This window comes from Vulpes lagopus, chromosome X, assembly GCF_018345385.1.
Source record: "Vulpes lagopus strain Blue_001 chromosome X, ASM1834538v1, whole genome shotgun sequence".
Taxonomy (NCBI): domain Eukaryota; kingdom Metazoa; phylum Chordata; class Mammalia; order Carnivora; family Canidae; genus Vulpes; species Vulpes lagopus.
The window spans coordinates 84255785-84274207 of record NC_054848.1 but is presented as its reverse complement, the minus strand read 5'-3'; the positions used below and the strand labels follow the sequence as shown (position 1 = coordinate 84274207).

Genomic DNA, 18423 nt, shown 5'->3' with positions numbered 1-18423 from the left:
CAAAATAAAAAGTAAAACCAAGAGTGGCTCACATTCAATCTAGCTATCTTTATTTCTTTTCTTTTCTAATTTGATCATCTGTGAAGTTTGGAAGTGTGGCAGCCAATGGTTTAGACTAAAAGAACAGACAAATGGAGAAACCAGTGGGGGCTGAGTTGTAAGGAAAAAGATGTGTGGAATTTGAAGGGACTTCTTTCTCTGAGCCTAAATAGTCTCTCCTGTTAGCCCTCCACCTTCCGCACTCTCCCTTCCTCCCTCTCCCTTCTTCCCTCTCCCCTCCCCACCTCCCTCTCTTTTTTCTCTTTTTATGATTTCCTTCTTTCAACAGTTGCTGCTGAAAGCCTTCTCCACCCCAGGCTCTGTGTTAGGGGCCTGCAGATACAGAGATGACACAGGATTTCCTGCCTTCAAGGTGCTCACATTGCAAAGCAGTGAATCAGAACCACCTAGGAACATGTCAGAAATGCAAATCTGTGGGGCCCACCCCACTACACTGGATCAGAAACTCTGGGAGTGGGGCCCAGTGATTTCTGTTTTAACAAGCCCTCCAGGGGATTCTGAGGCCCTCCCTCATTTGAGAACCCCTGCTCTTGTGAATTCTACTTCCTTTTCCCCCAGGACTCAGCGAGGACCTAAATAGTATATATGATCGCCTGGGCCATTTGGATTACAGTTTGCATCTTGCCCAGAAGAACAGACTCAAGAGGCTAGTGATTCTGGTAAGATCTCTATATGTTTAGTTTTCTGATGAAAGACTGCTTTTTCAAGCTTGAGAAATATCTTGCATAGGTAAAGACACTGAAAGTGAGTCTTTGCGACTGCTGCAGGAGTCTGGATGGAGATATGAGGGGGCCCAGAATTAAGGCCAGAACAGGGGTGGTAGAGAGGAAGGATGAAGCCAAGGTGCTGTTGATACAGAAGTGTCAGGATTTGATGGACCAGCTGGATACATGGAGGAAATGTGAGAGAAGGGAAGCCCCGACTTGAGTAATTCTGTCCTAGCTTCCTTCCCCTGTTCCTAGACATGGTCCTGTGCTCCGGACAGCTCAGTAGCTTCCCTCTTATCCACCTCCTCCCCTGACTTGGGCCCTGGCTATCCAATGCTCATTCACACTTCACTCCTGCTGACAAGAGTCTACCCTTCTTTCTCTGCCCAGAAAAATACCCTCTGAATGCCCTTCCACATTCTCTTCACCTGTCTAAATTTCAGATGTAGCCAAAACCTACCAGCAATGGAACTTAAGGCATATTTATAAGAAAAACAAATCCAAAGATGGAGGGAAACTGGCAATTTTTCTCTCCTGAACTTTCCAGGGCAGTCCTGATCTTATGTAATTCCCCCCCCCCCTTTTCCAAATAAAGGTGATTTTAAACATATAACTAACTCCAACTTCATTTTTAGACCTTTCTTAAAATTTTTTTTGTATAAATACACTCAAAAATTGGAAAACATCCCTTGTCAGGATACACATCCATACTGAGGGTTTGGAAAATGTGATTCCTTTCTGAGAGAGGCTTTCCCCAGGCTTCCTTGTCAACTTGTCTGGCTCCCCTGGCCCCCATCCTCTTGCCAGTGTCAGGAAAGACACTGCCCTTCTATCTCTAATCCTCGCTTTTCGGTACTCCCAAGAGGGTCTTTCAGATTGTCTGATTATATCAAGACTGATTTCATTAAGGAGACAGTCTTGAGTAAGCAGGTAATTTCTCTTTGAACCTCGGAGACTTGATTTTCTCCAATCAAGAAGCCTTGGCTTAAATTGTTGTAATCCCTCTTCCTCTTCCCCCACCTGCATGGCCCTGGATGATTCTGAAAATACTTTACCCAATTTAGAGAGGGCTAAGTCCTAGAGGCCTGCATTATGTACTACTCTTCACTATCGCCAGTAATGAACCACTTGCGCACAGAATTGCAGAACGTCAAAGGTGGAAGGGCCCTTATAAACCACTTGTCCAATGTTTCCCAAACTTCCCCAGGGATGTGAGTCAATTGGGCTCCTTGCTACAAATACAAGTTCTGGGACCCCATCCCATTCCCACTTCATTAGCCTGTCCAGGACAGTGGCCAGGCAAACTATGTTTAACAAGAATCACAAACAGTGATTCTTTTCATCTGGGAAGTTCATAGCGCTCCCCAAACTTTACTGTGGATGGAATCACCTGAAGATCTTGTTAAACTGCAGCTTCTGATTTACAAGGTTTGGGGTGGGACCCAGATTCTGCATTTGCAACAAGCCAACATGCTCTATGCTCCTACCCTGGCAGACCAGATTTTTGGTAGCAAAACCTGAAGTTCATTATTCAGAAAAGGAGGAAACTGAGGCCCAGGGCAAGAAAGAAAGATGCCCACAATCAGATACTTGGCCAAGGTAGACTAGCATTGAGGACTCTAGACTCCCAGGCCAGTGCCTTTTCCATATTGACCAGGCTGCCTATATTCAGCAGGCACTAAAAGCAGCCCAGCTGCAATGGTACTGTTTCCAATCAAAGGCTAATTGGAAAAATGATGTTTCCTGAAAGGGGAGCAGCCCTGGCTTGTTTCAGTAATGAGTGGGCACACTGGCAGGGTGTGTGTGGGGGAAGACAAAGGATGGGGGAGGGGAGAGAATTTACGTCTCCTTTTAATTGAAGAAATGAGCCAAGTTCCCCTCCCCTCACAAGGAGGCCAAGGGTTTAAGGTCACACCATGTCCTCCGCGTCCTTCAGGAAAAGCACTAAACGGAAGGAAACTACACCGAACCAACCAACCAAACAAAAACCCATCATCTAGGGCCTCGGGAAAGTGCTGGAACAGAGGTCCTGCAAGGAGCCAGGAGAGCCAGGATGGAGGAGGGGCAGTCTGGCCTCTGGGCTGGGGTGATGAAGGCTGCTAGATATTAGAGTTAGTATAATAAAGCATTAATGATGAAAAATGAGCTAAGAATTACCCTGCCTGGAATAAATCTTCATTTTAATGGTTCCCTTCAGGCACAGGCTTCACTGAGGAGATGTAACCTGAGCTGAGACTTAAACAAGTTGGAGTTTGTTAGGTGATGAGGGGAGGAGGGGAGAATGGGGGGGGCCATTGTAGCCAGAAAGGCCAGCGTGAACAAAGACAATGAGATGTGAGCTGTGTCCACTGTGTCTGGGGACAGCAAGTCCTCCAGTGAGGTGGAGGGAGCATGGGTGCAAAGAGAAGGGGCCGGGAGCAGATGAAGAGCACGTTGCGAAGGTGAAGCACCTTTCTGTCGTTTGACGGACACGCTCCACGGTCTATGTCGGTCACTGTCCGGGGCTCTGGTGCAGAAATGGGCTGGGTCCCTGACCTCCCAGAGCCCCAAGGCTAGCTAAGGAGGGCAGTAATTATACCAACACCCCCACCCCACTCCCAAGTGCTGTGACCTGGGGAAGAGCAAAATGGCAGAGGAAGCATGCGGTCACCTAATTCAGCTTGTGGGATGGGGCAGTTAGAACTTTCCAGAGGAAGTGACATCTTCACTGAGACTTAAAGACGAATACGAGTTAGCCCAGAGTTGGAAGAATGTTCCAGGTCAGAGGAAGAGAATATGGTAAGGTCCTGAGAGAAACACTGCTTGTTGGAGCAGCAGAATGAAGGCTGATATAGCCCAAGTGTGGGGGGTTATGGAGGAGAGGTGGTGAGAGGTGACACCAGAGAGGCAGGCGGAGGCCAGACCGCGCAGGGCCTGTAAGCCACATTAAGGAGTTTGAACTTCCCCCCTGAAGAGTACCCAGGGAGTCATTAAAGAGTTTTAAGCAGGAGAGTGAGATGAGTAGATAAAATGTGGCTAGATCACTCCTGCCGCTGCCAGGAGACTGGACAGGAGGGTCGCAAGAGCCAGAGAGGAGCAGAGCGTGGGGGTGGAGGTGGCCGGCGGGGATGTCCTGATCCTGGCACGAACAGGTGACAGCTTGGACAGGGGTAGTAGGTGGCAGTGTAGTTGGGAAGGAGGTAAAAATTGGCTCTCTCAAGAGGTAGAATCTACAGGCTTGGGGTAGGATTAAATCTGTGGGAAGGATTAAATCTGAGGGAGAAACCCTTCAGTTCTGGATGGAAGGGGGTGAAAGGAGGATAGGAAAAACTCTGGGCCAGGAATAGCTAAGGGTCTCTGAAAGGTGTCACTGAGGGAGGGACATCTGGGGACCTCTCGCCAGTGGCAGACTGTCATAGAGCCTGGGCTTCTTCAAGGCACAGATCTACCAGAGGTCAGGGGCCAGTGAGAGACTTTTGTTTTCCAGGCCCCTCGGTACTATGTGGCCTCTGAGTAGAATGGGCCCCTGCTGGGTGTACTTCCTTCTGGCTAAAGAGTCTGGGCCCAGAGGGAGGAACTACCCATTGCTGGCCTCTCCCATTGTCTGTCAGACACTGAGTTTGGCACCACACATGCTTTATTCCGAACAAGGCTCACCAAACCCCAGCGAGGTGGATGGTGCTATCTTCATGTTTACAGATAGGAAGCTGGCTCAGAGAAGTTAAGTGACTTGTCAACAATCACACAGCCAGGAAGTGATGCTCTGATGGTCTTTCCATTCGACCAAATTGCTTCTCAGAGAAATGGTGACACAGCAAATGGACTCTATGCTCAATCCTGCCACGATGGCTACCACAGAATTAGGGTTGAAATGCATCTCTGCCCAGGGTGGCAAAGAGGTTGCAAATGGTTTTGAGGCCGTCATGTCACAACATCCAAAGCTGGAGATGCTGCAGGCTAAAAAGGCAGTTCTCACAGGCATGAAGAAAGCAGCAAGAAAGTCGTGGGATGTTAGAGGTGGATGGTACTTAGCATAGAGCATGTTCTCTCCAGAAGCAGCCTGGAACTAATAGGGTAAAGGCAGTGCAGTATACACAAAACATGGAGCTTGGATGCAGTGTGCACAAAGCCAGAAGGATGGGAACTCAAGAACAGAGAGCTCAAAGGACTTGGAGAAATCATCTGATGTAGCCCCCAACCTGTTAGCTTCATTCTTGCTGGGTTCTTTCTCCATTTTAGCACATTGTCCTTGTCTTTCAAAATGTGGGCCAGAGCACCGAATGGCACAACCTATAGCATGGGAGAAAATCTTTGCAAGTCATGTATCTGATAACGGGTTAATATCCAGAATACATAAAAAACTCCTACAACTTGATGACAACACCAACAAAAATGATCCAGTTAAAAATGGGGAAAGGACTTGAATAGACATTTCTCCAAGAAGATACATGAATGGCCAATGTGCATGTGAAAAGATGCTCAACATCACCAATTATGGAAATGCAAACGCATAACACTAGGAGATATCACTTCACACCTGTTAGGATGGCTGCTATCAAAAAACCCCAGCCAATAACAAATGGTGATAAGGATGTGAGGGAATTATAACCCTTGTGCATTGGTGGGAAGCATGTAAAATGGTGTGGATACTACAGAGCACAGTCTGGCAGTTGCTCAAACAATTAAAAGTAGAATTACCAGAAGATCCAGTGATACCATTTATGGATATGTACCCCCAAAGGACTGAAAGCAGAGTCTCCACGAGATATTTCCACACCCATATCCATAGCAGCATTACTTACAATAGCCAAAAGGTGGAGCAACCCAAGTGCCCACGGACAGACAAATGGATAAACAAAATGTGGTACCTACATAGAATGGAATATTATTCAGCCTTACAAAGAAGAAGATTCTGGTGCATGCTACAATATGGATATGCACAGAGGACATTATGCTAAGTGAAAGAAGCCAGCCATAAAAAGGGCAAATACAGTATGATTCCATTTATATGAGGTATATAAAATAGTCGAACTCACGGAAACAGAAAGTAGCATGGTGGTTACCAGGAGCTAGGGGAGTGGTTGTTTAGTGGGTACAGAGTTTCACTATGCAAGATGAAAAAGTTCTAGAGACCTGTGTTACAACAACAGTGTGAATATACTGAGCATTATTGAACTGTATGCTTAAAAATGGCTAAGATAGTAAATGTGACATGTATTTGATCACAATTAGAATTTAAAAAATTTTTATTTTTATTTTTTTTAATTTAAAATTTTTTAAAAAAATTTTATTTATTTATTCATGAGAGACAGGGAGAGAGAGAGAGAGAGGCAGAGACACGGGCAGAAGGAGAAGCAGGCTCCATGCAGGGAGCCCGATGTGGGACTCGATCCGGGGTCTCCAGGATCACGCCCTGGGCTGAAGGCAGGCGCTAAACCACTGAGCCACCCAGGGATCCCCTGAATTTTAAAAATTTTAAATGCAGGCTGGGATCAGTATCTCTGAGAGTTGCTTCTGTCTAGAAACCTCAGCTCCCCTCTCTCCTGTTTTCCTGAGCTCTCCCCAAGCCTCCTCCAGAACACTTTTTCAGACAATGGGAAGAGTGGGAATGATTCTCGGACCAGGCCACTTCCAAACCTTCTCTTCTGTCCCTCCCTCTCCAGCCCGCAGGGTCCCTCCTCCTTTGCTTATACCCAATGGATGTCCTTAGCCTGTTTCCAGCGATGCCATGGAATGTGCCTTCTCAGAGGTCCTGGATGAAGGCTATTGACGAGAAGGAGAAAGGTGTGGACAAGTTGTTCTAGCCCTGTAAGTTACAAGGAGCTGTGCGCTTGTCCAGCAATAGCATAGCTTTGTAGATTTCAGGCAAGCATATGCTTCCTCTGAAGTGTCCTTTCACTGCAGGTACAACAACACAGTAAACCGCGATCCAAAAAAACCCTGTCCACCCGTGAATGGCGCTTTGTAAGCCGGTTAATGTATAACACTTTAGAAAGCCGGGCAGGGAGCATGTTTGCTTTTCCAACAGGAACCACATCAGGGGTGTCAGATGCCAATAATCCCAGGATTCTGTGGTCATAGGCTTTGAATCTGCAGCCAAACTTTGGCATCCAGACGTGGAGGCCAGTGATTTCCAACCTTTTCACCACCAAGGATCCCTTTTATTACTTTTTCCCCTGAGGGCCCCATGTTTGGAAAGATTTTTATCTAGCAAAGCTGTTTTATTATGGAATAATTCATTTCCCAATTTTTCACTCCCTCAGAGCTTCTTATCCACATGAGATAACCACACCAAGTTAATATAATTTCAGTCAAAAGCAAAGAAACATGATATTGTACTTAGCTCTTTGTGGCTTTGTCTTGGCTGAAAGTACAGTTTCTATTAGCCTTTTTTTCAATTTTAAAAAAAAATCTTAAGGGCACCAGTCACTGCCTTTGGAGACCTCCGGATCAAGAACTGCCAGTACAAGCTAGTGGGGACAATGACAGGAAGACTATCAGCTTTAAAAGCTTCGAAACCTATGAACCACAAACAGGACAGGATCTACTCTTCAGGAGGCCTCCCTGCTTCATTTATGCTTGTTTCATTAGCTTAAGTGACTTTTTGCCATGTAGAGGGAATGATGAAAGAGATTATTTCCAAAACAGAAATAAGCAAATGTTTACCAAGCCCCTACCTAGGTGCCTGGCATGGTGATGGGACAAGTCTCAAACACAAGAGTTGGCCTCCTCCTAGACCCTCTGCTTCCCAACTCCAGGCACACTCCACCTGGATCGAAGATCTTTGGTCATAGGGCATTGGAGAGGCTCATCTAAGCCAAATGTCTCTTGCCACACTGAATACAAATGGACGTGTCTATGCTACGGTACGGAATGCTCTTAAGGTCACGGATCTTGTCCTGTTTTGCTCTGTATCTCTGTGTCTCCATCACCGAGTGCAATGCAAGTTCAGTTCTGCCTGGCTGGCACTCAACACGTGCAAGTGGAGCAAATGACAGCGAGTTCTAGGCTGGATGAATTGTTGAGCAACTGAGAATGGAAACGAGCTCCTTAAGGGCAGACACTGCGTCTCATTTATTTCTGTGTCCCCAGTGCCTGACATAGTGAATGACACAGTGTGGTCCCTCAACAGGGACCTGAGTGAATGAATGAATGGATGGATTCATAATGCGAGAGCTGGTCCCCTGTGGCTAGACACCCAGTGATGACACATAGACCAGTTATTACAGGCACACAGGTCAGGGGCCACAGGTATAAACCTCTTTGCATCACATATTCTTGTAAGTCATCACCCAGTGCCGCCATGTCTCTGGCTAACCCTCGGCTACCACACTCGCTTCTGCAAGATGCAGCATATCTCCCCTGGCTCCCTCCTCGCCCTCTTACCTCATCACCCTCCCATCTTGCCATTGATTGCATATATAAATCACACGTGCTCATCTGATAAACGAACGTGGTTCAGAACCCTGGCACCCCATTTTGGAAAGGGCACTGACTTCTGCTTTAAAAGAAGCTCAGAAAGGACAGAGAATGAATGCAGCCTAGACATGTCTCTCCCTGTGGTGTCACTGGGTGTAATTTAAGCAGAAGCATTCCTGCAGTTGTTACACCCAGGCAAGTGTGGGGAATGAAACAGTTGTCTGTGACTGATTTAAACTGTGGTTTTTGACAACTGTGCCCTGGATTGAAGTGTCCCATCTGTTAAATTTAGTGTCCAAGGGAGCTGTGAACATGAGCTCTAAGAGCAGCAGCTTCAGTTCTATGGGGTCCTTGACAACTCAGGAAGAGTTTCTATCCCCAAACCAAATTGGGCATTTTCTCTGCATCTGAGGGTTGTTTAATTAATACAGTTACTCCTGGCAGGATCCTGGAATGCAGGAATAAGGTGGGCAGAACGTGGAGGGGGCAGCAAGGGAATGACTAGAGGGGCAGGGACAGGGAAGAAGCCTCATTTCAGACATTTAAGAAATAACCAGGACTATCCTCAGGCAAAGGTCACCAAAAATGCTCTCTTTTCAAGTTCCCAGCTCTACCTCCATCTTCACTCCATCCATGTCCCCCAGATCTCTCTAAGCCTGAAATCCTCCGACAGCCTCTGCTTCTAGCAAAGCCATTGTAGGTTCCCATTCACATTTAAGATTAAGATGTTATCAGCAGCTAACGTTTACTCTGAACTTGCCTATCAGATTTATACTAGTAACATGATAGAGCCCTGAGAAAAAGCCATGTGGTTTGGATGGAGGAAGGAACGGGGAATTAGTAGTGAGAGGAAAGGTACCTGGGCGAGACTTGGGAAGGTGATCCTGGGTGAGACTGCAGGTGAAGAGACCCAAGGCACACAGTTTTGCCATCAGTGGGCCCTGGCTCACCATCTTTATTCCAGAGGAGCTTGATATGAAAGAACTTTCAATGATATTACCCATCTCCAGGGGCAGCCTTCCAGCTGCCCCAGTCAACTAATCCATGACTGTCTCTACAGCTATATTTGGACAGGCAGGCTCCTGTGTCTACACATACCAGCTTGCGGAACTCACGTAAACTCCTAACTGCTCCAGATTTAGGCTCTACCCAGTCTGCTCTTCCACTGTTTGCTAGCACGAATTCTGAAACTCAGCCCCACCAGTCCCTTTCACTGTCCTTCCCCGATGCACATTCCCAGCACACACCACATTTTCACTTGAGTGACTCAAGGCCTTAATCTCTGTAGATCACTTCCCCCTCACCCCACCCCAAATGCCTACCTTCTCTTAGAGTGCCTTTATCCTTCCAGGCCTAGCCAGAGTCTCATCTATGGCACAGAGAAGTTCTTCACAACTCTAAATTCTACAGAACGGAAACAAAAATGCAAAGTACATCTAATGGAGGATATAAACAATAAAATAAACAACATAAAAGTATGATCAGTGGAATACCTGTGCTCAAATTCTGGTCCTGCTACTTAGTAGCTGCGTAAGTATGGATAAATCATACAACTTCTTTGAACCTGTATCCTCATCTGTAAAATGGGGTAATTAGCAGTACTTACCTCACTGGGCTAATGGAAAAATTCAATGAAATAATGCACATGAAGCATCTGGCACAGGGCCTTCTGCTCTGGGACCTTAGACATGATCCAATAGGCAGTAAGGGTTTATGGAGGGGTTTGTATCTTTCTTTAGGCTCCAGATTCTGTTGGGAACACTTCTGACAGAGAAGCAAAAATACACAGCCTAAGCAAAGTGCCTCTGGGGTGGAGGAGGAGCGAGTGTCTATAGGAGTTTTGGGAAAGGAAGAGGCCTGACTTCCTGGTGGAGATGAACCACAGGGGCTGTTTGAAAGGAACAGTGGGAGTACTATATTGGTTGAAGGCCAAGCTGGGAAGCTCCTTAGATGCCTTCAAAAACTGATATCCTTCTCTAGGTATTTGGCTTCTTGAGTGCTCTTGTTCCTTGGCTACTGACTATCTTCTCATGGTTCTATAGCTTCAGGAGGTTTCAGTCTTTAAGTTGGGTTCTAGTTATAGAGGAACAACTCTGCCAAGAATCTTTTAGTCAGAGGTAGCAGCAACACCACCCATCCTTTAAAAAAAAGATTTTTATTAATTTATTCATGAGAGACACACAGAGAGAGAGGCAGAGACACAGACAGAGGGAGAAGCAAGCTTCCCGTGGGGAGCCCAATGTGGGACTCAATCCCAGGGATCTGGGATAATGACCGAGCCAAAGGCAGATGGTCAACCACTGAATCACCCAGGTGCCCCAACACCATGCATCCTTGAAACCTACAACTTGACCTCTCCCATGGTCCCTGTCTTTGGGCATAGCCCCTGAGTGGCACCAAGATACAAGAAAACCTGCCTGGCATACGCCTTTGCCTGACCTCACCACTGAGCTTCACTTGGCTCCTAAGCAGTGCACACCAGCCTGTTGCAGGCAGTTTCCTTTGCTACATTCTTAAAGGAGCCAAGATTTAAACAGACCTTGGGGTAGGAGCAGATCATGAGGCAGGTCTCAGGTCTGCACTCTTTGGGTTTTGGTTTTCTCACAGCCTGATGAGTGTACGGCTCCCCCTTATCTTTTTCCACCCCCCCCCCACCTCCCTTAGCCGCTCCTCCCTCCCTATCATATTAAAGCCAGGCTTATCCTTCAAGGCCTAATTCAGACTCCTCATCTGGTGAATCCTCCCACCATGCTCTATCATTAAGACAGCCTGCACATATTCATTTAACAAACCAGGTTGTAGGAAATGTCACTGTTTCGTTTCTATCTGGCTTGCCCCTGTCCCAGGCAGAATGGAGGCAATCTGAGAGCTAGGGCCAGTCATACCTTCTCTTTTTTTGTTTTATATTGTTGCATTTCTTCCAGGAGGAAGCACTGTGCTAGCTACTGGGGCTAAAGAGATGAACTTGACACAGTCCTTGTTCTCAAAGCCGGTTAAGTACCTCGAAGAAAGGTGTGAGAGGAGTGCAATGCCATTTGAAATAGCTGGCCAGGGGAAGGTGGCCAAGGTAAAGAAAAGAGCATGTGGAAGGGTCTGGGGAAAGGAGAAGACACATCTTATTCCAGCAATGATTTGAATGCTGTAGAGTGGGAGCTTTGGCTACACAGTAGAACATACAGCTGGAGGCAGAGAATGAAAGTCTGGTGTTTGAAATGAAAATAGTATTCATCATATGCTGTAAGTAATGGGAGTCAAAGGAGCTTTCTTGGTCTTATCAGCGAACACATTTTATATAAACTCTCTATCCACTTGTCCACTTACGCTACAACAGCGGTTTTCAACCAGAGCCGCCTTTGCCTCTTAGGAGATATTTGGCCATGTCTGTGGATATTTTGGGTTGCTGTGACGTGGAGGATGCTACTGGCATCTAGTCAGTAAAAGCCAGGGATGTTGCTAAACATGGTACAATGTACAGACCGGGCCTCCACAACAAGGAGTTATCCAGCTCCAAATGCCAAAAGTGTCATGGATAAGAAATCCTGTCCTACAAGAATGACTATCGTCTGTACGTCTAAGACCCAGCAGGTTCTCAGACATCATGAGTGCTTGAGTGCTTAATATTGAATTGAATGAATGCATGACTGACGTAAGATCCTTTTCTGGGACAAGTATGTATCTAAATAGATATTAGTGTATTTAATTACTCTCTTTCCCAACTCATTCTCTGTGTGTCTGTCTTCATCTATTAGAAGGTACCTCCATGAGGGCAGGGACTCTGGCTTGCTCACCATTGTCTTCCCAACAGCTAGCTGAATGCCTGACAGATATTAGGTGCTCATAAATGTTTGTCGAATCCGTGAATGGTAGACTTGATGGGTGGGGTTGGGGATAGAGACCAGAGGAAGCCAGGGTTGGAAGTAGTTGGGAATCCTTCTCCTTCCTTGGTTAGATGCAGAAAGGGGAGAGTCCTGAAGATCTGTACTGAATTCCTCAAAACCTACTGTCTCTTTTGGACTATGACTTCCAGTTTGGGGAAGTTTCATTATGGTGTGTCTCAGCATGGATTTCTTTAGGTTTGGAGCCTACTCAGCCTCTTGAATTTGTAGCTTTATGTCTTTTGACAAATTTGGAAAGATCCTCAGACACTATTTCTTCAAATATTTTTTCAGTCCTATGCTCTTTACTACTACTTTCTGGGACTCCAATGATATGCATATTAATACTCCTGTTGTGTTTTTTTTCTAAGTACAATTTTTATTTAACTCTCCTGTTATTGTTTCACAGATCCCTGAGGCCCTGCCAACTTACTTTTTTCATTTTATCTTGTCCCTGTTATTCAGGTTAGGTAAATTCTATCCATCTGTCTTCACATTCACAGAGTCTATCCTCTCTCCACTCTACTATTGAGCCTATTCAGGGAGGTTTTTTTTTTTCAGTTACTGTTTCTCAGTTCTATAATTTCCTATTGGTTCTTCTTTATATCTTCTGTGTCCTTGCTGAGATTTTCCTTTTTTGTTTTTGGTTTCATGGGAATGCATAATTGCTTGTTGAAGCCAAGGAGCGTCACCTCACATTGACTTATTCAGTGTCCTTGTGGCAGGATGGGGTTGGAGACCCAGCACAACACTGCACTGCTCTGAGGAGGGCATTGGAGCCCTGATTGTTTCCGCCAGGCAGAGCACAGATGATCAGCTGCCCACTCAGCCCCTCTGAAACCCCAGGGGAGTGCTGTACAGTGGTTGCTTTGGTTTTTAGTGGCAGTAGGGTAGATAGTGCCAAAAAATAACATAGGTGACCATTTTCTTAGTCCTTTGGCTAGGGTGAACAGGCTTTCTTGAAACTTTTTATTGTCTGTTCCTTTTGGAAGTTCTGAGTTGGGGATTTCAGTTGCGTCCTGTCTGGGATATAGGGGAGATAATAAAAGAACCCAGAAGGACTCCTGGGTGGCTCAGTGGTTGAGCATCTGCCTTTGGCTCATGTTGTGATCCTGGGGTCTTGGGATGGAGTCCCACTCAGGCTCCCTGCAGGTAGTCTGCTTCTCCCTCTGCCTATGTCTCTGCCTCTCTCTGTGTGTGTCTCAACAATAAATAAATAAAATCTTAAAGAAAAAATAACAGAACCCAGAGAACACAAGGCTGTGTTGTTCCTCAGGTCCTGAGGTCCTTGGGTTGTCTGCCTTCTTCCCACCTTTCAGTCTTTTTATGATTGTTCATGGTATCAGGTCTGGTGTTTAGCTGTAGGAGGGCGCGCCCAGGAGGGAAGAACAGGACTTCTCTAGCTTGGCCAGAATGGAAGATCTGGGGCATAAATTTTACCCCAATTTCTTATTCCAGGCATTAGATCAAGTCAGTCACCACCTGCCAGGAGAGACTTTGGGATGTATATGTCATGATCATGTCTTACATTTGTATAACTCATGAGAGCTTTCAATAATGTGTTCATATCCACGATTTCATCTGGTCCTCACAATGCAATAAGTATATTGTTATAGGATCCATTTTATAAATGAGGAAATGGACACACCCAGAGATTCATTCATTGCTCCAAGAGTAGCAGAGCCCACGCCTCGAGGCCATAGTATAGTGTTCCTTTCACCATACACATTGGAACGGCCACAAGCTTGATCTGCTTCTCCCTGGCCCAGCCTCACTCTGCCAGTCAGAACCCAGGGCCTTGCCCTCTATCTTCTGCCTCTGGACTCTCTTGTTCTATCTGGTCTAAGCCCCAGCAGTGCAGCGTCCAGTTCCATGACTTTACAATGAATAAGTCCTGAAAGGCCACTTGGGCCTCTGTCATCTCAGTCAGTCCAGGTTAGCAGGGAGGGGTCAGAAGGGGTGCTTGTCTGAATTCTCTAGATGTTGAAACTGTGAAGATTTAGCAGCAATGTTCCCTGGGGCCAGGACTCGTGCAGTCACATGGGCCCCTCCCTGAGGGAGGCCTGGTGCCTGGTTTCATGCTTTGCAGTCACCATCTTAAAATTCCTTGTACATTTTGAACAAGGGGCCCCTCATTTTCATTTTGCACTGGACCTCACAAATTAGGTAGCCGCTTCTAACTGAGGCCTGTCTATGTCAGGTGTCAGGGAGCAGGGTTCAGTCTCCCAGAAAAGAGCAGAAGAACCTGCAAAGTTATGGCCTTGAATGAGAGGCCTCCAAGCGTGAAATCTGTTCCTTCGAATTTCACACCACACTCCCATTCCTTTGCACTCGGTCAGGCTCAGCGAGCCGTGTGAACTTTCTCCCTGAGCTGAGAGTCCCACCACCTCCAAATTTTGGCTGTACTGTTCCGATCTACCAGGTTGCTGCAGCATCATCTTCAAAAGTGATTTCTGTGTGATTAGATTAATGTATTTGATGTACCTACCAACCTTCCCCCTGCATGTACTCTCTTTTCATATTGAAACATTTGAGATAATTGTTGATTCCCATGCAGTTGTAAGAAGTAGTACAGAGACATCTTACTGATCATGTCCCCAGTCTTCCCCGAAGGGAGCATTCTGCAAAACTCTAGTATATCACAACTAGGATATTGATATTGATAAACTCCACCAATCTTATTCAGACTGCCTGCTTTACTTATATATATGCTCATCTGTGGGTGGATTTGATTCTATACAATTTTATCATACGTGGGTTCATGTATTCACCTCCACGGTCAAGATGCTGAGCAGCGCTGTCACCTCAAGGATGCTTTGTGGTATGATCCTTCCAAAACTGCACCCACCTCCCTCCTGCGACTCCCTTCCCCACCCGCAGCACACACTGGTCTGCTCTCCATTTCTGAACTTGGGGCATCTGGGCTGGTTGTAGGTGTTGCTGTCACAAAATCACCTCTGTTTCTGCCCAGGGGTTCTTCGTGGCCTTTTAAATGAATTAATAAAGCAAGATGTACCAAGAAAAGACTTCACATCCCCATGAGTCAATGGTTATTTTCTTTTTTTAAGATTTTATTTATTTATTCATGAGAAAGAGAGAGAGGCAGAGACACAGGTAGAGGGAGAAGCAGGCTCCATCCTGGGAGCCCGACATGGGACTCAATCCCGGGTCTCCAGGATCACGCCCTGGGCTGAAGGTGGTGCTAAACCACTGAGCCACCCGGGCTGCCCAGTTATTTTCAATTTTAGAGGCAACACAGTCCAAGGGAAAGCTGGAGGACTTTAGATTTGGAAGAATTGTCATTTCAAAATAAAACAACAACAAAACAGGGCTCCATTATTTCCTTCCTGTGTGGCCTGAGGCTGGATACTTAATACTCCACCACCATCACCCCACCCTCCACCCAGCATCTCCCTTACCTCTGCAAACTGGGAAGAAGAATTCCCTCCACACGCAATTATTTTTGTGAAGATTAAATGAGATAGCACCTGAAAGCTCCCAGGACTTTGGGGCTCTCTCTGTGGTCCCTTCTTTCTTGGCACCAGCTGAGGTGGAGGGAATGGCTCTAAAATAGCGAGAAGTCGAAATTGTTTTTTCTAAATGCAGTTTTAATACTCGCAAGTATTTACAACAAGGGAAAAACAGGACAAGAATGACTATACAACTGGGACTTATAATTAGCTTAATGAGACTTCTAAAGAGCTCTGGAGGGAACTGGGGAAACTCCTTTTAACTAAAAGCCAAACAAGACCTCGTCCCATCCCCCACTCCCTCTTCCACCATCGACGAGGGCTTAATTAGTTTAGCAGCTCTTTTCTTTCAAGATCTGGCTATAACAAGCTACAGCCCCCCTTAGTTCAATTTTTTCCCCAAAAATCCTAAATTAGCGGAGGTCAGATGAATGACATTTTCCTGGGATTGAAAAAGATTCTCCCCCATGATGGAAATGCTTCATAGTTCTGTTTGTTTCCAACCCCCTCTCAATCTTTTGCTTCACTCTCAGGCTCAGTGACAGCTCAAGGCTGTCTCCGCCCTTTTTGTTCTAATTCTATAAGCTTTCCCAGCACTTAAGGGGCTGTTTATGGATGTGTAGCTCTGACAAAGAGATACTATCATTTCCTTCAGACCTCCCCTGTTTCTCAAGTTTTGAAATCCCAGGAGACAGGTCTACTTGATGTCCTAAGCACTTTTTGTGAGTTGCTGATGGACCCATCTCGGGGTCTCTTGCTGAGTTGCCACTGACTTCCATTCTGAGTGTTTCTGGAATCCACCGACAAGTGTCTACTGCACTGCGCCTTGCACCAGGAAGGGTGCCAAAGCCAGAGCTGCTGCCTTCAAGGAGTCCACCGTGGAAGAAAAACTCTAGCATACACATGAAACAGTTGGACAATGATCAACTAGAACTCTGTGTGAGATGATGCTGACTCAAAATGAGATGGTTATTCGATGGTTGCACCTCAGGAAGGAGGTGTCACAGAGAAAGTAAGGTTGGGGAATCAAAGGATAAGCAAGACTTGGATAGACGGAGGGGCCAGAAAAGGGAATCCCAGTCAGGAGACATTTTGAGCAAAAACATGGGAGTAGGATTGAATCGTGCCATGCATCCAACACCCAGTTAGAGTGAGTACCTGATCTCTGACATTGCTCTCAGCCTTTGCCTTGCACTATCTGGCTCCATTCCTTCACCATGCACGATACTTCCCAGTCTGTGAGCCCTGGATCGCCTCAGTTTCTGACTCCTTGTCCTTCCTTCTGTTTGTGACCTTGCCTACTCTCACTTGGTACCTAATGCTCAATTCTTTGGGGGCTTAAGTCATGGATGACATCTATATCCAAAGCATCATGCCTAGACAAACTTCCCCAGCCCTAAGGTTCCTACCCCAGCACCAGCCAGTGGTGGTTGCATTCCTGAAAATTTGTCTGGCCCTAAGAAATGGAACACAGAAGCAAACTAGACCAGCACCAAGGAGTAGTGGTGAAACCAGTCATGGAAAATGGCTAAAATGACGTCCCTTGGTGGAGGACGGGCCTTGATGACCAAGTACAGGAGTAAAGATTTGATAGTCAGAGATTAGGAACCACTGTAACCATTTATTTGGGGACAGAGGTTTCCTTTGACTAATATTGAGAAACTAGAGCCCTTTAGTTGACAAAGCAAATGAGTTGCTTCCCTTAATTAAAGGAAGTTCTGCCAACAGCCCAGTGAAACTTATTTTTGTGTTAACCAGACCAACAGGGAAGGCGTCCAATTTGCCCCCTCCCAAAATCTTGGTTGAACTCCACCCCACACTGGCCCAAGGCTATTTGGTTTGGAAGCTGCTGGTCCATCCTCTTCCATGGCTTCTGTTCACACTCTCACTGGCCTTGGGGGATTATAATGTCAGAATAGGCAAGGACTGCAGTTGGCTGGCCCAGACCAAGGATGCTGTCCCACACTGCCGCCCTGCACTGCACTAATGTGCCACCCCTGTCCCGATACACACACACACTGGGTGAAGCTGACTTTTCCCCTCAGCAGAACTCAATTTTACAGTCTAGCGTTGGAAAATGCCCGAGAGAAATGATTGGGCTGGGAATGCGGTCAGAGGATGCAAAAAGGCAGAACCCAAGACCTAGGTGAATGTAGAGATGGAATTAGACTCTAATAGCATCTTGGAGAGAGTTTTTGGTGACTTGCTCCACAGATCCTGGGCTCCTGGATCAAAGGCTCCTTCCCACTGTCCCCACAAACTCTTAAAGGAGGTCAAAACTTTAGAAGGAGTAAGGAAAACATACCGCTTTACACAGAATATGAACCCCCTCACCCCTCAAAAAAATAATAGTACAGACTGAAAACTTTCACAAAGTCTACAGATGGTAGACCTTTAACTCACTGAGAGCTGAGATCATGTTTCTTTACTGTTCACTGTTATATCTCCAGGTCCTAACATCATATCTGGTACACAGTAGGAGCTCAGTAAATGTTTGCTGAATGATAAATGAATCTCAGTAATAATAATAATAATAATAATAACAATAACAATAATAATGACAGTATTAAGATTTATTGAGTCCCAGCCTTACACCAGGTAGTGTTCTAAGTACTTCACATGCATTAACTAGCTGATGGAATCTTCACGACAACCCTCTAAAGTAGACCTACTGTTGTTTCCGTTTTCTGGAAAAGGAAAGCCAGGTTTAGGGAGACTGTGCCTTGCCTAAGGGTATACAGCTAGCAAGCACAGAGCTCTTGACCTTTTGTGGCCTCTTAGAGTTCATAACAATCAACCAAGTGCACTATGAGGCAAGACCTCAGGGAACTATTCTTTATCATTTTCCCTGCCTGAGATGCTATCCTCCATTTCCTCTTAGCATTCTACCACATAGGCGCACATTGCTCCCTT

At 46.0% G+C, this 18423-nt stretch overlaps 1 protein-coding gene across 1 annotated transcript in view; it reads left to right on the top strand.

The window, feature by feature from the left end:
* DCX (doublecortin) overlaps positions 1 to 17497 on the top strand; it is a 138739-nt gene extending 121242 nt beyond the window's left edge. Inside the window, exons 8-12 of the mRNA XM_041740461.1 lie at positions 619 to 719; positions 6410 to 6530; positions 11090 to 11232; positions 12450 to 12505; positions 17269 to 17497. Of these exons, the coding sequence (XP_041596395.1) occupies positions 619 to 719; positions 6410 to 6530; positions 11090 to 11232; positions 12450 to 12505; positions 17269 to 17497 (650 nt within the window). The remainder of the gene's footprint in view (positions 1 to 618; positions 720 to 6409; positions 6531 to 11089; positions 11233 to 12449; positions 12506 to 17268) is intronic.
* Positions 17498 to 18423: the final 926 nt, after the last annotated feature.